Source organism: Sinocyclocheilus anshuiensis, unplaced genomic scaffold (assembly GCF_001515605.1).
Source record: "Sinocyclocheilus anshuiensis isolate Anshui unplaced genomic scaffold, SAMN03320099.WGS_v1.1 scaffold166, whole genome shotgun sequence".
In the NCBI taxonomy this organism is placed as follows: Eukaryota; Metazoa; Chordata; class Actinopteri; order Cypriniformes; family Cyprinidae; genus Sinocyclocheilus; species Sinocyclocheilus anshuiensis.
In genome coordinates, this window is record NW_015546050.1 from 1,438,385 (window position 1) to 1,452,015 (window position 13,631).

The following is a 13,631-nucleotide window of genomic DNA, read 5'->3' on the forward strand; positions in this document are numbered from 1 at the left end:
AAGAGGAGAGGGCCCAAAACAGAACCTTGAGGTACACCAGAACTGATGGATTTGGTAGATGATTTGTGTTTCTGGTATATAACAAATTGTTACCTCCCGGTCAAATAGGAGGAAAACCATTCAAGGGCTGTGCCAGTAATTCCAATTGCTGAAAGCCGTGAGAGGAGTATCTCATGACAAACAGTGTCAAAAGCTGAGCTGAGGTCTAACAGAAGGAGAGTGCTGAGAGCACCAGAATCAGAAGCTAAGAGAAGATTGTTAAGAACCTTAACCAGGGCTGTTTCAGTACTGTGTAATGGACAAAGCCAGACTGGAAGGGCTCGTAGAGGTTGTGTGCTGTTAAGAAGGCCTGTAACTGGGAGGCAACAACTTTTTCTAATATCTTAGAGAGAAAAGATAAGTTCGAAATAGGCCTATAGCTACTTAGGGAAGAAGGTTCGAGACCATGCTTTTTAAGAACTGGAGTGACAGCAGCAATCTTAAGCTTTGATGGTACAGTTCCAGATGACATTGACATATTAATGAAGTGAGTGATGGGTAGTGACAAAGCAGGCAAGCAATTCTTCAGTAAAGAGGTAGGTGCAGGATCAAGAAGACTAGTAGAGGAATTAGACAGCCTGATTATCTCATCAACCACTGTGGGGACAATAGAGTCAAAACTAGAGAAGTTATGAGCATGGCATAATGAGAAGTTCAGTAGTGGGAACAGAGGTAGAGTGTTGACAGGTATGAGATGTTTTACTCTGAAAAAAGTTCAGGAAAGCATCACACATTTGATCAGAGCACTCTAGAGGCTGAGTTAACTATTTAATCATAGTAAATAATGTTCTAGGCCTGTTTTTGGACTTATTAATGAAAGTAGAGAAATAAGATGATCGAGCTGCATTAAGAGCATTCCTGTACTGCTTAATGTGTTCAGTATATACCAAGGAGTGAACAATAAGGCCAGTTTTCTTATAAAGCCTTTCCAGCCGGCGGCCCTTGGTTTTCATTGCCCTGAGCTCAGTGTTAAACCAAGGAGAAGTGTGCAAGGAAGGGACCTGTCTAGATTTTAAGGGAGCAGAATTATTAAAAATAGTAGAAATACTTTCATCATAGACATTAATAATGTCTTCAGCACTGGAAAGACTGCAGCAGTCAGAGAGGGGGGAATCACTGGCTGCGTTTACACTGGCAAAAAAAATCGGATTTTTTGCCCACATCTGACACAGATCGGAATTTGATGCATGCGTGTAAACACAAAAATCCACACGAGACCCGATTTTTTCACATCCGATCTGAGCCACTTCAAAATGTGGATTTTAATTGGATACATATCCAATATCTGGACATCCGACCTGCGTGTAAACACACATATCCGATTCCCCGCAGAACTCCCAATGCGAGGGCGACACATTTGCCCATAAAGATAGCGTTTTAATGCCAGTGAGCTGTATGCGCTCACATTTTATAGAGATGGAGACTTTAAAAAAAATGTTAGGCATATTCAGGAGCTGGTTTTCAACCCCTGTCCCGTGAATTGTATTAATACAACAGCTTCGCTACTAAAAGCTACATTATTTTTCTTAGCAATGAGGTGATAACTTTCACTTGTTTGCAAGCTTCACACTCACTCTCTCTCTCTCTCTCTCTCTCTCTCTCTCTCTCTCTCTCTCTCTCTCTCTCTCTCTCTCTCTCTCTCTCTCTCTCTCTCTCTCTCTCTCTCTCTCTCTCTCTCTCTCTCTCTCTCTCTCTCTCTCTCTCTCTCTCGTTAATTAATTCGAATTCATTTAAATAAATATCGTCTTGGCATTACTTTATTTCACTAAAGAATTCTACCTCTAACGAGCTGTATAAAATAGCATACCAAATGAAAATTACCGTCATTTTCCGTTATTTATCCGTTCAGTCAGATTTTGAGCTGCAAAACATCCATGACAGCCGTTGTCCATGCTGGCAAATAATAGCCTAATGGCCACTCAACGTGAATTATATAAATAATTTAATAGCACGGCCATTCAAAACCCAAGGGTCTACCATGTGCCTATAAAGCGATCACTCACAATCATTTTGGGTGGGAATTATGTAAACACAGATATCGGATACCAGTCGTGTCTAAATTGAATGTAAACAGACGGGCCAAAAAATCGGATATGGTCAAAAGATTGGATCTGTGCATTAAGACATGCAGTGTAAACGCAGCCACTGAGTGCAGCAGAAAATGACAGAGGATCAACCAACTTCCATGCACGATAATCAATCAAGGATTTAACAACAGGTTTTGGAATGTAAAAATTGCAAGAAAATTCAATCAGTTTATGATCAGAGATACCTATGTCAGAGCCTTTTAAGGCATTAATGTCGATGCCAGTAGAGCAAACTAAATCCAGTGTATGGCCATGTACATGAGTTGAAAAATCAATATGTTGCTGCAGATTAAAACAATCAAGGACAGACATGAACTCAAGAGCATGAACAGTATCAGTATCAACATGAATATTGAAATCCCCTAGCAATAGCATAGCTGTAGATTGGGCAGAAGCAATTGTCAACAATTCACACAAGACTGACAGAAATTGCATGTTTGTTTTAGGAGGACGATACACCAGTATTATGAGCAGTGAAGAGTGGCTAGTGATTTTAAATGCCAAATATTCAAATGATGTCACCTCATGGAAAGGAGACTTTGGAGACTCAATATGAAGACTTTGACGAAAGACCACCGCCAGGCCCCCACCCCTGCCTCCAATTCGGGGCTTAGTCAGAGTACTGAAACCAGGAGGAGAAAGCAGATTTAAGTTCAACAAAGTCATTAGATGCTTGCCAGGTTTCTGTGAGCATCAGCATTTCACAGTTATTGTCAGAGATTCCAAAGTCCCGAAGAAACGTTCCTTTCCCAGTTAAAGACTGAGTGTTGAGTAGGGCAAAATTACTGCACATTGCTGCACATTCTTGTTAAGCACAGAGTCATCTTTGGTCTTTTCTAGTGGCCTTAGCGACGATAAACAAACTCTGCGATGTATATATGTTGAGGACGACTTCCATGTGGTTAATCTATGAGACCAGATAGAGGGGATAGAAGCAGGCGAAGGGCAGTTAATGTTCAGGTGTCGTTTTGGTGAGCGATGAATATAGCGGGGCCGACAAGCAATTCCAATAGTTTTACACAGTCCATATGTGGCGGGATCCAGCCGGGAAAAACTGGTCAAACGACGCAACTGCGCCGATGTGTAACAAAACTCAATTTGAATGGAAAACAGCAAGGATAGCAAAAAAAACACAAGAGGCCATCAGTCTCACGGCCAACAAGATTTATTTGAGAAAAATATTCCATACATGACTCGAAGCACAACACTCACCACAACGATACACAAGACACACAACACTGGTCCACGTTAGCCAGGCCAGACAGTGGTACACAGGGCACAGCACGGCGAGAAGGTGGAAACCCACTCACCGGCAGTTCCCAGAACGAACCCACAGAGTTAGATCCGCACCAAGGGCTCGTGAATCGCCGTGAAGTGTGGCTGCGTAGCACCACGTTAGCCAAACCCAAGACAAACAACAGACAATACCAGGCACGACGAATCAATGAGAAAGTGGAGACTCACTCACCGACACTGTCAAGCGGTACAAACACATCATCGATCCGGGGAGAGGGCTCGCTGGGTTGTGAGGCATGTGGCAAAGTTAACATCCAAAAGAGGACAGTTCAAAACTTTGATTATATATCCAGTCCGGAGATCGATAAGTGAAGATGGAAATATTCAAAAAAAAAAAGCAAAAAGTAGAAGAACCAAGCGATTTCACGACAAAAACAGACAAAGAAAGCAAAGGCGAAGAGAAGCGGCTGCCAAGTTGTGCACTGCGTACTCTCAACGAAAACGGAAATGAAAACTTAAATGTTGATACTATTTCAATATAAGTACGCTGATTCCAAAAATACATTGTTTTGCCAAATTGTAGCATCTTGTGTATTTTTCGTGGAGAATGCAACCCCATGATGCATTGTAACAAGCTTGTTGCAGCAAACCAATCCAAGGCAGTGGCTAAAGCAAGAGAAATGTTGTTAAAAACCTTTTAATTCATAAATTATTTTTTCTCAACTACATCTTTACCTTAAAGGGTTAGTTCACCCAAAACTGAAAATTCTGTCATTAATTACTCACCCTCGTGTTGTTCCAAACCCGTAAGACCTTCGTTCATCTTCGGAACACAATTTAAGATATTTTTGATTAAATCTGTCATGATACTGTCGTGAAGGCACATCCACAAGTGACGCAGTAGAGACGAAAATGTGGAATAAAGTCGTTATTTTAGTTTTCTTGCCGCAAAAATGTATTCTCGTAGCTTCGTAACTTTACAGTTGATCCACTGATGTCACACCATCCCTTTAAATTAAGTCAGTATTTGCTAGAGTAGACGCTTCGTTGAATTGTTCTTGACTTTTCCATAGACAAAACGGGATTAATCGCAGCTGTGCTAAGCGGAGGGACCGTCGTGCTCTTCATTATCATGGGTGTTGTGTGGCTGCTCTGGAGGACATGGTCCAAAATTCCTATAACACCTCAAAGTTTGGTATGTGTATTTCAGTCCTTTCACTTTGATTTTTTTTTTTTTTCATAATTCTAGAACTGTTTCTTTAGGACTTTTTCTTTATTCAGCAGTGTTTTGTATTTGTGATGTGTCTGGTGACCTGCGGTTGACTCCCCATCAGCAGTACTAAGACTAACCGTTTGCTCCTTTCCATATGCAGTGGAAAGTTATCCCCAAGCAGTCTCACACCATCCTTGTTTCCCAACCCGAGCAGACCACTGTTTCTTCATTGACATCTCAGGGACACAGACCCCTACTGACAGATGGTTCTCCCCCCATTTCCCTGACTGAGGAAGACTGCAAAGAAAACACAACCCTTGATATGGATCTATCTGAGGTTTCTGAAGAGGATGTGAATTGTGACGACTCTGAAAGCTTCGGCAGGTCGTCTGACTATGACAGTCCCAAATTCCTGCAGGAGATGAGTCCGGGGGACAATACTGAGGGATACGGCCCACGGCCACCAGTACTTTAGGTCTGAATGTGTGTAAGAATGACACTGGAAAGTCTTTGCGTTTCTTGTGAAAAGATGGCCTGTTCAAGTCATTTTTTGGTCTATTAACAATTTCACACACTGATCAGCAGGCTTGTCCAAGTCAAAGTTACAGTGTTAACTACAGCCATGGTGAGTTTCCCACTAACCTGCATTAACATAAATGAATGTGTAAATAAAATCATTTTGCTAATGGGAAAAACCAAACAAACAAAAAAGAACAGGTAAAAATATTAAGGGTGTCTACACGGTACACTGTAAGAAAAACAGTAACAGAAAAATGGATAATGTCCTGCCAAAAATTTACCAGTACCTTTTACAGTACTTTATTACCATAATTTTTTTTGGACATTTCCTTCAACCCTAAAACAACACAATGCAATGCGTACTTTAAAATTCAGGTAAAACACCTGTAAAAATCAATACAGACAATTAACACGTGATTTCTAAGGGAATTGCAAATATGAAGCTCCATCAATCAACCAAAAGTTGTAAAAATGATAATTTTTACTGAAACGCAATCTGATGCAGGCATCCATTAACCAATGAGAATTTCAGAGAGGTGGGTCCAGAAATTGCTGCATTCCCACTCGATTTAAAACTGACCCGACTTTTCAACATCGAAACACATCTTCCACACTCCTGATGCTTTGGCAAGGCCTCTCTAGTGTGTGAGGAACTAACACTGCATGTGTACGTGCATATGAGCCATGACTTTTCTGTTTTTCATAAGGGGATATTGCAGGTTGTTACTATTATTCTTGATTTTGTCATGAAACACGTGTCATAGTGTACATTTACATCAGAGGCGAATGACGTGCTGGATTCAGTGCTGCTGGAGCTTTCACATTGGAATACTTTGCCAAGCTGAATATATCACTTGATTATGTCACTATATGCACATTTCTAGGCAGTGGTTTATTCTGTAACATTTGTGAAGTGTTTGCTGTGATAACACCATATTCAGATGTCTACTAAAAGCCACAGTTAATATCTGCCAGACGCTTCTCTGTAATTGTTCAATTCTCTGGCTGAAAATGTTACACATTGTAGGTTGAATAAACAGAACTGCATTACTCTGAATGCCTCATGAGCAAACATTACATAATATAGTTGTGATGTTACTATTTAGTAATTAGAAAAATGCCAAGATGTAAGTTCAAGGGGGGAAATATATGTGGTATGACATTGTTAATATTACTTGTTTTTAATTTTTTATACTTAATACACTTTTATTAAAATGCTTCTAGTTTTGCTAAAATTCTTAAAGATTTATGATCTTTGAAAAATGAAGCAAATTTTCTTAAAGGGGTCATATGATGCGATTTCAATTTTTCCTTTCTCTTTGAAGTGTTACAAGCTCTTGGTGCATAAAGAAGATCTGTAAAGTTGCAAAGACTAAAGTCTCAAATCAAAAGAGATATTCTTTATAAAAGTTAAGAGTCAGCCACACCTACCTAAAACGGCTCGTTCTAACACACCCCCAAATGTCTACGTCACTGTGTGGGAAGATTTGCATAACGCCTTCCAAATGTTCACGCAAAGAAAGAAGGCGTAACTTTTATTCTCACTTTAGTATTGTTGCCGCCACCGCCATGCCGTGGAGACGCTGTGTTTCGTTTTGAAAGCGAAACTACTTTGTTTGGCCTTCCAAAAGAGGACGATATCCGCTTCGTCATGCCTGGAGCTGATCCGTGCTGGTCACTGAGGAAATATATCAACTTTGCGCTGTCGATCGCCGGATTGGCTTTCACCGCTGACGAAGCGGAGTCCAGCCCGGGGTCGTCACATGTGGTTGCCGCAAGCCCTCCTGCCGCTTCTTCGTCGAATCTGCCAGGCCATTCCTCACTCTAGGCCGCCGCCGCTCACTCAAGGCCGCCGTGTGTGATGCTGTGTTTCGTTGTGAAAGCGAAACTACTTTGATGTTCTTTTTAGCAACATCATATGACCCCTTTAATCAAAATTGATCAAAAATATAGGAGTCTCTACACCGACTAGAAAAGGTGACTATAAAAATGGCTCCAAAAATTACAAAATTAGCTTAGAGCCCCAAAATGACAATCCTATGTTTTACTAACCGTACAAAGTATTCTAATTTTCATTTGGCAGAAGCTTTTATCAAAAATCACGTACAATACATTGAAGGCATACATTTCATCAGTCCCTAGTGAAAAATAAATTTACTAAAATATATTTGAAATACATTTATTTCATGCTAAGTACACTACAAATACATTAACATATTTATGCACTTAATAAAAATACCCTGCAATTGTACTTTTATTATACTAAACTGGTATACTTAAAGTCTGCTAAACTGGAACGACTACTTAATGCACTTTAATTGTGCAGAAGTAGTGCTGAAGTTCAACTAAAGATATACTGAAGTGCATTTGATTTGTGCTAAAGTGGAACTATTGCAAGTATACTTCAGGTACACTTACCGATATTATTCCGATATTATTCAAAGATCATACAATCCTCATCAGTAGTGACATTAAAACACATTTTAGGCTTAATATTAAAAAGCGTGCATTGTGCACAAGTAGCACACCCAATAAAGTTTAATTATAATTTTTATATCAGTAATTCTCAAACGATATGTCAGTGAATATGTTAATAGATTTGAACTATACTTAGTATGAAATAAATGTATTTTAAATATATTATTTTTTTACTAGGAGGTATTTCCAGGAAAATTGCACTCATGGCTTTGCTGTTGCTAGTGTCATAATTTACCAGTTGAATTTGATGATTTTATACAGGTTTGTGTCAAGTTTCTGCACTTTGCACTATTTTTTTTATTTTCTAATAGATTTTTTAAAAATTACTTCATATCTGTACATGTTTAATGTTCATGTACTTTCCTATATTAAGTAAGACATTTTAATCACAATAAATCAATTGACTGGCTGCTTCATTACTAAAGCTGTTGATTAAAACTCTCTGGCACTGAATGCATACAGTTTGGAGGAGAACTGTCTTCTTATTCCACTCAGCTAGTGGCCGCTTGATTTGTTAACTTAGAAAAATGTCAATATATATATATGTCTTGGTGTTATATGTCACTACCATGGCCATACCCAGGCGTTGAATATTAGTGAGGTCCGGTGATGTTGGGGGTTGGTGTTTAAAGAATTGTGTTATAATAACCCCTATACAAATACAACCTATAAACACTTTAAAGGAGACAGACATGTAGATGTTTGTGAAAGATGTTTTCTCTGTTTTGGATGGATGATTATGTTTAAATCATACCCTATTTATAGCATCAAAATTTAGTATATTTAAGGGTGGATAATTTTATCAGTTGTTTATTGCAACAATACATAACTACAATAACTTTGTCTAGTGCTCTTATGAAAGTTTATAGCATGATTTGTGAAAATTTAACTATACTGAATGGCATGGCATAGACTTTTTCATGGCTAGTTTTTGCGTATTTCATTTCATTCTGTAGCCTACTTGTTCTACAGATCTGTGTGTACTAGTGTTAAATGCTACTGTTTTTGACAGCGTTGATAACGTTTATGACAGATAATATCATGATCATTTTTGCGTTTCCCTTACCGAATTTCGTATCCTGTCAGCAAAAACCTGTCCATGGGCTTTTTTGATTGCTTTCAGTTTAAGTGCCGGTGCAGTGTTGCCAGATATTGATGCTAAAACAACCAAAAAACTAAAAATAAACCGAAATTATTTCCAATCTTTTGCAAATAAGATAAGATAAAGATATCGCTGACTCTAAACGGCAACTTCCTACTTTATTAACTTTCTAAAGTGTTAAATTAAGTGGAAAAGACAAGTCCAAAAATGCTTATAATACCTTACTCACAACTCTCTCAAGCCTCGTTCTCTCCGCCAGCGTCTCTCAGCGATCATTTTCATACCAGGGACGCTAAACATTCTTGCAGACTGTCTAAACTGAATTATACATGTTATGCAGGCATTCATATGAGGAGTTTAACAGCAAATTAGTCATTCAAAGAACACATTTTATTTTTGAACATGAAAAATTGACAGAGGTCCGGACCTCGGTGGCCTCATAGCTGGTTACGGGCCTGGTCACTACATAAGTAGTTTTTCAACAGTTGGCAAAACAGTTTACAGACAAGCTGTTATGTGTAGGTGAGTACATTTAATATACATTATATACTTACAGGCTTTAAGAAATTTCAACAATGTAACGCATATCTTTAACCCTGCACCTGGGGACCCACTGGCCTGTGACTTTTCAAGTGATCCTGAAGACCTCGATTAGCAGGTTCTGGTGTGTTTGATTGGGGTTGGAGCCAGTGGCCGAGCTAGAGTTTTATACGGGGGTCCATAGACCATGACAGAAAATCACTGTATGACTCCAACCTGGCATAAAAACAGTATGAATAAAACTTACAATTACTGATTATTTCACATTACCTCACATTAGCTATATACATTCCTACCATAACTTCAGCAGTTGAAGCAAAAGATCTAACATTAACTTATACAGTGAGTTTTGTAAATGTTGTTCAGGTAACTTCAACTTCAAACAGGGCTGCCAACTTTTGAGTTCAGTCTGGAGTGAGAATTATTCAGGAATAATTAACAAGCTTGTGATTAAGTAGGCTTTTTCTCAATTTTTCTAAACTAAATTATACAGGAAGCCCTGTTGTTGAGGTTAAAAGTAACAATTGATTGGTATACAACAGTGGCGTAGCCAGAATTGTATTTTTGGGCGGGCCTGGGCAAAAGTGAGTGTGCACCTAAAGGACGGAGTCCAGTGGCTTAACCAAGCAACGTGCAAACTTTGCACAAGAGTTATGCTGTGAACACACCTCTTAATCTCAGTCATTCACTAGAAAGTGAAAGTAAAAACTGATGGCGCTTTCGGTATCTGACGCTGCATTAACGGCGCATATTCTCTCAGACACGACGGGAGACGAATCTACTTCATTATGCTGATAATACTATGGTAGCCATAGAGCTAAATGTTTTAATTTACTCCCTTAATATTTCTCTTGTGGCCCGAACATAGTGGCCTTTTTAAAAAAGTTGGTGCTTGAAATAAAGCATTTTCATTGATGATTGCAGTGTTAATAATTTTAATTATAGGCCTATAATTCATTGTATAATAAACCTGTTTTGAAAGACCTTTTTAAAAACATTTTCAATGAGGAGTAAGCTAGGCTAATCTTTATTAACCTCGCAGTGCGTCAGTTTATGGAGGACGAAACCTGCAAAAACAATAAATAAATATGCAAATACATAAATAAATGTGTGTATAAATACACAAATTCTTGTTTAAATACATATAGAAATAATTAAACATGTGATTAAAGTAGGCAAATAAATAAAATAAATTAGTGGGCAAATGGAAAATGTTGCGCAGAGGGAAAAAAAAATGTGGAACTACATTCAGAAATAAATGAGTGATCAAAGGAAAATAGTTAGGATGAGTTTAGCATTTCCTTAAACATTTTCTATTTGCCCACCAATTTATATTATTTATTTGCCTACTTTCATCACATATATAATTATTTATTTATGTATTTAAACAAGAATACGTGTATTTATGCACACATTTATTTATTTATTTGTGTATTTATTTATTTATTGTTTTTGCAGGTTTCGTCCTCCATATCAGTTATGCGGTGATGCGCTATGAAATGATTGCGGGGCAAATTAATTGTAGCCTAATATTAATTTAATAATAAAAGTAACGTAATAATAATAATAGGCCTAATAGGCTAATAAGAAGAATGTAACAGGCTTAATTGAAAATGCCAAATTAGATATAACTAAAGTGTATACAATTATTTTATTCAGAAATGTCATGTTTGTGATTTTTTTTATTTATTTGTTAATTAGTTATTTAAATTAACAGGCCTACAAATTAGGATACTGGTGCAGTTAATCGCCGGCGTCAGTCACAACATTTATAAAATAAATAAATAAATAGGCTAATGTGAGGACGACTGGCAACAGCTGGTCTTAAATTCTTTAGACACCGCATACCAAACGACTTTGAACACCGACTGAAAACCCTGACTGAGCTCAAATGACATTCATAATCGGCCTAACAGTGTTTCCCGGCTTCACAGAATGAACCGGTTCGCGCGTGCGGACTGATGCACGGGCTCTCTCCCTCGTCAGTGCGAGTTTTTAAAAGTCTTTTTTTTTTACAGAATTATGCATTGCTGCTGTTTTTCTAACATTTTCTAACACAGCTGCAAATTACAGTCCAACTGAATGGGTGAACACGCTTCGAATTTACATGCGCGACATGCCCGAAACAGCCTGGATAACAATTGGCTAACACTGCTGTCAATCAAACTCATTTAATTTATTTTAGTTATCTGACATGTTATAATAGTTCTCTAATTGTGTTCAAAAACATATTTTCAATATGTTCATTGTGATAAAAACAATAATTATTTAACAAATATATGTGTATAATAAACTGGGGGGGGCTTTCATCAGAGTGGGCCCGTCAGGCCCTTCCGCTGCCTACGCCCCTGGTATACAAGTTCATATTATACCATTTTTATAATACCGTTATATCTACATTTTTATTAACTATAATAAAAAAAGAGCAATTATATTGAGTAAAAAATAGTATAAATGTATTTTTTGCTAAATTCTCCTCGTGTACATTTTTCTCCCTAGTTTATGGACACTGAATGGATTTTCTGAGGTTACAGTGTTTTCAAGCTGCTGTCTTTCCTCGGCTGAAACACTCACTGAGTGATTGCATGAGGCTGTTCAGTAAGTTAGTGAATCTTTCCACACGCCCTCGGATGTTCATTCATGTTTATTTCATGCTAATTAGAACGCAAGAGCTCCAAAACAAAACTGTATTTATCGTTTGAAATTCTTAATAGAACTAATTCTACTTAATAAAACTATTCTTAATGACTCCCTAAAAATGCAATTTTTCATTTTGATGAGATTATTTTCTTAATATGGTAAAAATTATTTAAAAAAGGGATAGCTGTGACGCATCCTAATTGGATGAGACATCACATGTTTGAAGCTGCTGATGAATCAAAGTGTGCTGATCATTTCTTATGGGTTTTCCATTATTGTTTGGGTGAGGCGTGAACATATATGCATATATGCAATCTGAAATCTGCCATGTTTTCTTATGGGAAAAGCTCTTCTTTGTGCTGATGGTTTTTTTCATTGTATTGCATTGTTCCAGCTGTGCTGAAGTTCTGAAAAAAGTCAAGGCAGGCTTTTATTTTGAAAGGGTCTGTTTGGTGGGCGACAGAGCGCTGTCTCCGAGTGGTCTCGCGCTTCACGCTGCTGCCGCCGCCGCTCAGCAGATCAGACGCACGGTCGCGAATGACCGTAAAGCACGCCAAGCCGCTGCTGTATCTGTGGACATTTGCTTCCTCGGAGCCCGTTTGACTCTGGAGTATCCAAGCGGGATTGTTAGTCTGTGTAAGAGAGACACAGAGAGAGCAGTGAAGGAGGAGGAGGAGGCCACTCCTTTGATAAACTGTGCAAACGCACAAAAAGCTCGCTCATACAGCTGCTGCTGGCTTCTGTTTACATTCAGCAGATGTGTTCGGACTCATAAATCACTCGAGCGCTGTGTTTGGATCATCTGCGTTCACGATTATTCCCGTGTCGTGATCTTCAAAGAGGAAACAATGTAACCTGGAAACACGAATGCAGGTGAGACCACCCTGCAAACATCTCTTTTGTCACTGAACACAGAGTACCACGGTATTATTCGAAGTGCCGTCTAAATACCATGGTGCATAAACATGGTAATCATTCAGTACGTCTGCATAACAAAGTATCATGCTTTTACTCTCTGTTATATAACTGTGATATCACAGTATTGGTCTCAGTGACACTTTTGCTGTGTCCTTGTTACACGTTACATCTAACGTTACTTACTATAGTAACAGCTGCGCAGAGTTACCACCAACTAACCCTAAACCAAACCCTAACTTTATGCAAGTAATTACATGCTGCTAATACTTAAATCACAAGAACTTGGGTTGAATTACATTTAAAATATGGGGGTTCTTTGGAATTATTTGAAGTAACTTGGAGTAGCATCTAATACCATGGTAAATGAATTTGGTAAACTGTATTTTTTGCAATGGCCCTTGGTGGTAGATACAGATGGTGGTAGATACAGATGGTGATAGATACAGATGGTGGTAGATACAGATGCAATGGCCCTTGGTGGTAGATACAGATGGTGATACAGATGGTGGTAGATACAGATGGTGGTAGATACAGATGGTGGTAGATACAGATGGTGGTAGATACAGATGGTGATAGATACAGATGGTGATAGATACAGATGGTGGTAGATACAGATGCTACTCTGATATGAGCCGAACCGTCCGTTATTTGAAGTATAGTCAATCTCTTAAACGGACTGACTGCTGCAACACATGAAATCCGGTGTGACGTGTGTAATTTGACCACCAACAGCTGCTTTAAAGGGATAGTTCACCCAAAAATGAAAATGTGATGTTTATCTGTTTGTTCACTGTGTAAACAATGAGTGACAATGATACGCGCGAGAGATCACTTCCGGCGCTTGCGTAAACTACGCAGA

General features: G+C 38.5%; 2 protein-coding genes across 4 annotated transcripts in view; both read left to right on the top strand.

Moving 5' to 3' along the window:
- The window catches only part of ifngr1la2 (interferon gamma receptor 1-like a2), a 22,072-nt gene extending 15,921 nt beyond the window's left edge, over nt 1–6,151 (top strand). The window contains exons 6-7 of the mRNA NM_001360902.1: nt 4,436–4,557; nt 4,736–6,151. Coding sequence (NP_001347831.1) covers nt 4,436–4,557; nt 4,736–5,050 — 437 coding nt within the window. The 3' untranslated portion in view covers nt 5,051–6,151. The remainder of the gene's footprint in view (nt 1–4,435; nt 4,558–4,735) is intronic.
- Nucleotides 6,152–12,320: 6,169 nt separating this feature from the next.
- The window catches only part of LOC107699166 (ras-related protein Rab-23-like), a 10,157-nt gene continuing 8,846 nt past the window's right edge, over nt 12,321–13,631 (top strand). For all 3 annotated transcript variants that reach the window (XR_001635425.1, XM_016500361.1, XM_016500359.1), the window contains exon 1: nt 12,321–12,727. The gene's annotated coding sequence lies outside the window, so the exon portion shown is untranslated. The remainder of the gene's footprint in view (nt 12,728–13,631) is intronic.